This window comes from Sinocyclocheilus rhinocerous, unplaced genomic scaffold (assembly GCF_001515625.1).
Source record: "Sinocyclocheilus rhinocerous isolate Xijiao unplaced genomic scaffold, SAMN03320098_v1.1 scaffold4307, whole genome shotgun sequence".
NCBI lineage: Eukaryota > Metazoa > Chordata > Actinopteri > Cypriniformes > Cyprinidae > Sinocyclocheilus > Sinocyclocheilus rhinocerous.
This window is the reverse complement of record NW_015642331.1, coordinates 178,572-185,144: the sequence shown is the minus strand read 5'-3', so window position 1 is coordinate 185,144 and position 6,573 is coordinate 178,572. Positions and strand designations below refer to the sequence as shown.

The 6,573-nt window shown below is 37.2% G+C and overlaps 1 protein-coding gene across 1 annotated transcript; it reads right to left on the bottom strand.

Annotated features, from left to right (window-relative positions):
• Window positions 1-1,427: 1,427 nt before the first annotated feature.
• LOC107755800 (apolipoprotein L2-like) lies at window positions 1,428-4,929 on the bottom strand (the record flags this gene model as incomplete). Its single annotated transcript, XM_016572720.1, has 3 exons — window positions 1,428-2,940; window positions 4,545-4,599; window positions 4,808-4,929. Coding segments are annotated over 3 exons (1,260 nt in total), but the record flags the coding sequence as incomplete, so codon positions are not given.
• Between the last annotated feature and the right edge of the window lie 1,644 nt (window positions 4,930-6,573).

Sequence of the window (6,573 nt, the reverse complement as noted above, 5' to 3'; positions counted from 1 at the left end):
TTCGTCATAGTGTAAAATCTGATGAAATAGCGCGCAGCACGCATACATGACGTATGCTTGGGGCGGTGCTAAGCGCTATTGGCAAATAAATTGGCGTGATGGTATAAGGGCTTCAGTCATTCGTCACACCGGAGGTGTTCCCAAAGCAATGACGTCATCGCAGCATCTCGTTCCTCTATTCAGGGAACCAAGGTTACATACGTAACCGAGAGGTTATAGTACATTGAAGAATGATCATATGACTTTTTACATACGCCATGTGACCTGTAAATGCGAAAAAGCCGTTTCCATTGCAGTTTTGCAAATTATTCCTTTTTCGCATTGCCTGAAAAACCACCTCATGCGAGTGTGAAAACTTTTTTGCGATATATGGGCGTTTTTGCGAAATTGACGCGTTTCCATTAGGCGTATTTTCAATTCGCAATTTGAATTTGCGCAATTTGAAGGGTAATGGGAACACGCTAATCACAGAGGTGTTTGAGTAAATGTAATTAGTTACTGTACTTGAGTATCTTTTTGGATATTCTGTAGTTTTGCTGAGTATCAACGATATTAGCTGCATTTACTCTCTACTTCACAACATTTTTGAATAAGTAGCACCCTGGATGAATTTATTCATTTTTGCTTTCATGTTTGACTTGTTTTTGGTCGTTTGCCATATGCACCTATCGATCACCTGCAGGTGTGCGAGGGCAACTGTTGATTGATTCCAATTCATTCATTTGCAAGAACACTAGACTCCCTTTTTTCTTTAATGTGCTTCATGTTTATTATAGACACATTTTACATGAATACTTTGATCAAGTGAAACAAACAAACAAAATATGGCAAATTATTTATAAATTATGCTCATTGTGTCATGATTATGCAAGAACAATCAAGAATGCAGTGAATTAATACAGGAATAATCATTTTCAGAAGTGTAGTTAGACAGTAATCTGAAGTAAGAGGAAAATTGCATCTTCAGTTTATATCAGAAAATGAGAGTACAGTATTAATTTGGAATACTTCAGATTCAGGTTTGGCTTTTGTTTGTATACCCATAAATAAAAAAGTAAATCACACCCAAAATTTATTTTCTAACAGTAACCCATAAAAGCTATCCATAAACAAACATGCAATTTTGTATTATTTGTGTAAAATCTGAGTACAAATGTTTTCACAAACAAATCATGATTAATCACTAACTTTTGTAGTAAATATTTGTTTTCTAAATTAAAAATAAATAAAAATAAAAAATACACGTGTAAAAAAAAAGCCTTATAAACATTAAGATATTTAGAGAGCATATACGTTTACTGAAAGGCTGATGAAATTGATGAAAGGCTGTGATATAGAGATGGTTTGAGTGTGTTTTATTCAAAATTCATTAACATTAAAACATTAAGAACAAATTTATGTACCCACATACTGTAAAAGTTTTTTTGTTTTAGTTCTCCTTTGTATGAATAGGAATGATCCTTGTAATCACTAATGAATGAGACCCATTGTCTTATGTATAATAGATACATAGCAAAGTCCCTTTAAGGCAAGTCATTTCACTCAGTGGCCATCTTTGAAACACCTCTTTGCACTCTCAGCTGCGGTGATGCAATAACTTCAACAATTAGTGATTTAGAAGACAGGACTATTCCACCAGAGTGCACCATCTTTGTATATCTAAAGTCTTTAATATATATTAGCTGATATTTACAAAATAGAATGATTGCAAACGTCTGACCTCATACGTCACACGTCTTCTGTTGTTTGACTGTGTACAACATAGACATTTAATTCATTTTCAGCAAAACGCTTTTTCTTCACTCAAGCTCACAGACAAATCTAAGATGGTGCATGAGTCTCTGACTGGTATCATATTTATATGTTTAAACTCTCAAAATCTGTGTATAAATCTCTTTCAGCCCTGGCCACCTCTATATAGTCTTTTAGTTCCTCTCTTGCTTCTTTAATTTCCTTTAAGACATTGCAAAGAGCTGTATGTGTTTTCCTCATCTGAGCAATGGACTTGAGTAAACTTGACCTGACCCTTTCTGGATCATCTACTTGTCCCTGTCTCATCTGGTGAATGTCTATAGAATCCATCACTATGAATGCAGTGTCAACAATGACTAGGATTCCACTCAACACTCCTGTGACTGCGGCTACTGCTGTTGCTGCCGCGCGTCCTACTCTGGCGGTTTGAGCAGCAATTCTGCCAACATTTGCAAGCAGACCTAGATGCATGAGTTCTGTGCCGCACACTAGTCTTCTTCTGTCTACATTGCTTGACATTTGCACGTTGTCAGAGGAGTTACTGACAAAATCCCTGAACTTTTGGATTACTCTCAGTACCCTTCTCAGTGCATTCAGTGACTCGAGAAGTGGTGTCACATCTGTAAAATTCTGCTGAATTCTTTGAATATTCTCACGGAGTGATTTTTGTTTGACTGCATTGGTAACACTGGACGCAGCACCTGTTACACCACCTGCAACTCCAACTCCAATCCCAACACCTGTAACAATCAGAGATGCTCCAAGAGTGAAAGGAGCTAAAATCGCACCAACCACTGCAGTGATTCCTCCTGCTGCTCCAATCACTGAACCTGCCAGAGTGCCTGCTGTGCATTTATGATGAACCTCCTCTAGTGAAGCTGTTGTTTCTCCCCACTCTGAAACTAAGGCCTCAAAATGGTCGTAGTGCTCATTGTAGGTCTCATCAAAGATCCTTAAGGACATCATGAACCTTCGTTCCAGTGCTTCTGGAAATCTCCTGTTTCTGTTTACAGCATCTTTTAGGAATGGTTTTGCTAGAATCTCATCAGCTGAAGGTCTATGTCTAGGGTCACAGCTGAGCATTTCTTGGATTAATTTTCGTAGTTCTTCTGAATATCTCTCCGAGATTTGGGGGGTGTTTCCTCTCATACTGTTGATATGTTGAAAACGACGCTCTATGACATCTGACTGTGGGATAAAAAAATAATAAAAATCTGCATAAATCCTACTGAGCAAGCTTTATTTAACACTTTAAATAAGGTTTAATTTGTTAAGGATTCTATGGCAGGGATTCTTAACTCTGGCCCTCAAGGTCCACTTTCCTGCAGAGTTTAGCTACAAGCCTAATCAAACACACCTGAACAAGCTAATCAAGTTCTTCAGGATCACTAGAAAGATACTGGCAGGTGAGTGGACCTCGAAGGCCAGAGTTGAAAACCACTGAGTTAAGGCATTAGGTATCTCAAACTAACAATTAACAACTTTTTTTCAACTTTATAAATCTAGGTTAATGCAAGTTTATAAATTTACTAACCAATTGTTCATTTTGTTAAATCATGTTTTTAATAATACAGTAGCATACATTGTTAATTTATACAATTTGAAATGTTAATGGGAAAACAGCTAACATGGAAAAGAATAACTGTTGAATAAAGTCATTATTTTTGTTTTCTTTGCGCACAAAAAATATTCTCGTAGCTTCATAAAATAACGGTTGAACCATTGTTGTCACATGGGCTATTTTAACAATGTCCTTACTACGTTTCTGGGCCTTGAATGTGGTAGTTGCGTTGCTGTCTATGCAGGGTCAGAGAGCTCTCGGATTTCATCCAAAATATCTTAATATCACCGCTGCAAAAACACGCTGTAAAAAGGAACATTTCACGTTCTCCGGAGCAGAGTCCCAAAAATGCAATGGAGTGAATAATATTATATTACATTATATTGTAATATACTGTATATACTGAAACATTTTTGTTTCAGGGTGCTCATATATTTATATTTGACTATGATGTTTTTTACCCATGTTTTGACTTTTTTACAAAAATGATTTGTGATCAAACATTAATTGGCAGACCCCCTGCAGTATCGCTGAGGACCCCCAGTTGAAGACCCTTGATATGGAATAAAAGAGCACTCGTTTATCTTAGATGTTGATTTCAGATGCTTTCTGAAAGCGTGCTGCAACTGCTACAAACCACTCTGGTCAAGTATTTGAATGTTGAGCAGCAAGCTCATTGGCTGCTGACGCTGCAGAAACCAATCAGCTGCGCCATGAAGATAACGATGTGATTTAACGCAATGAACGCCCCTGCCCTGCAATGAACAGCTTTAAATATTTTTAAAGCTGTTAAACTGGAAAAATGAATTGCCTGCGTTAACACGCTAATTTTGACAGCGCTAAAAAAATAATTTCTAACATATTTGAAATTCAAGGAAAGTTTTTACTTGCAGTTACCATGATTTTAAAAGTAAGTGAAGACTGTGTTTGTAGATTGTAAAAAATAGTGTAAATGGACCCAGTGTAACCCCTCTGGTTCTACTCAACCCTCTCCGAGCGGGATTCAAACCTGCATTTCCAGCATGGGAGGCAGGCACTCTAACAAGGACGCTAAAGACTACAGCCTCTAGTGTCAGTCGCTAATGCACCTCTTGAGATTAAGGGAGTGAGACATTTACCCACACAGCTCTTACCAGCTGGCCTCTGTTACACCATCGGTAATATTTTTGTAATTTGCATGGGCTTGATTTAATACAGTGCTTTTTTGAGAAGGAAAAACAGAAATACTCACCCACACATCCAGCATGCAGAGATCATGGAGCAACCATCCCAGTGACCAGATGTCACTACAAAGATACGGATAACAATGAAAAAATAAATAAATAAATAAAAATGGCTGTACTTAAATGATAAAGTAAATTGCATTGTTTTACACAACTAAAATAATCAACCTACATCTAGTCTTTCATCAAGGAAATTCTAACTTTGGCTAACACTTTGTAACAACTTTAACAAGTAAATCAGAATTTCACATTAAAAATACAAAAAGCAAACCTTTTGGACTTATATTTCTTTTTCAAAACTTCTGGACTGACATACAGCTCTGCACCCACTACTGATTCTGCATACGCATCAGCTCTGAAAAAGAACAATTCATGTAAACCTAAACTGATAAAACGTCAAAAAGATTAGGGATGTACCAAACATTGGCCAAAAGAGAGAGAGAGAGAAAAAAAAAAAAAAAGAAATTCTTACCATCAATTTTAACAGACACATTACTTTAAAATTCAATAACAGAAACACTGATGTGGTAAAAAGTAGCATTCATGTGAAATTATCCTGGTTTAGTAAAAAAGGTATAAAAGAAGAGTCTGCTTTTATCACTCATGCCACCCACCGTTAGAACCAGCTTCCAGAAGAGATCAGATGTGCTAATGTAGTGGTTATAAAAATCAGTTTAATTTTCAGAAGAAAATATGTAATCATTATGAGTTTTTTTTTCTTCTTTTTTCCGTTTTATCTGCCTGAATGAAGTAGAATGACTGACTTTGCTATGGACTGAGATGTGTTATCTATGCTAATCATTGTGTCTGTCCAACATGCTAACAATAGGGAAAGCATGGGTAAAATCCCATTTATTGGACTGAATGTTTACGAATTTTGGTTCAGTACTGATACAAATTCATGTAACACCTACACAAAAGTGAAAGTTACAAAGGCTACCAGGGGGAAAAGGGGGCCCAGAACGATGTCCTCTCACTGAACGTGATTTCACAATCTGGATATCTTCAGAGAAAAGAGATATTCTGATGATTACGTGTACAGAATTTTCTAAACTCTACAGAACTTTAAGTTTTTATCCAACATAATCCGATGTGAGAAAGCAGTGGCTGGTAAAAATGCATGATTGTTTCACCACAGGGTATCAGTGCTCTAAACTAGTAATCGTGACATTGCAGTGTGTGTGAGGTCTGATAAATACCTTTATTGATCTGTATTAAATAGAGCTTGAGTGACCGAACAAGAAATTAAGTCATAATAGGTCTAAGAAGAATCCAATGCTGTATTATGGAGATGCTAGGAGGCGAAGGGGCGGAGGTGGGTGCAAATGTCTGTGCAAAAGACTGAAGAACATGCGTTGAATGGTCTTAAATAGGGTTTTTGTTTAGAGTAGGTGGAGAAATTGATCAGCTGAGTGATACCTGATATGGTAAGCGTATATACTATACTGTATGTTTAACATAGTATGCATGCAATCTGGGCAGTGGGCAAGCGGTCTTCCTGAACTACGCTTGAGTTCTCGACACTCTCTTTATTTTGTAATTGTCTTATTCTCTGCATATGTGTATAGAATGTTAATCCATGCGTTTATGACCTCAAGGTTAGATTATTGTAATGCTTTATTGGGTGGTTGTTCTGCACGCTTAATAAACAAACTCCAGCTGGTCCAAAATGCAGCAGCTAGAGTTCTTACTAGAACCAGGAAGTATGACCATATTAGCCCGGTTCTGTCAACACTGCACTGGCTACCTATTAAACATCGTATAGATTTTAAAATCTTGCTTATTACTTATAAAGCCCTGAATGGTTTAGCACCTCAGTATTTGAACGAGCTCTTATTGCACTATAGTCCTCCACGTCCGCTGCGTTCTCAAAACTCTGTTCAACTGCGGGCGGCAGATCCTTTTCCAATTTAGAGCCCAAACTCTGGAATAATCTACCTAACATTGTTCGGGAGGCAGACACACTCTGTCAGTTTAAATCTAGATTAAAGACCCATCTCTTTAACCTCGCTCACCCATAACACACTAACACATTTC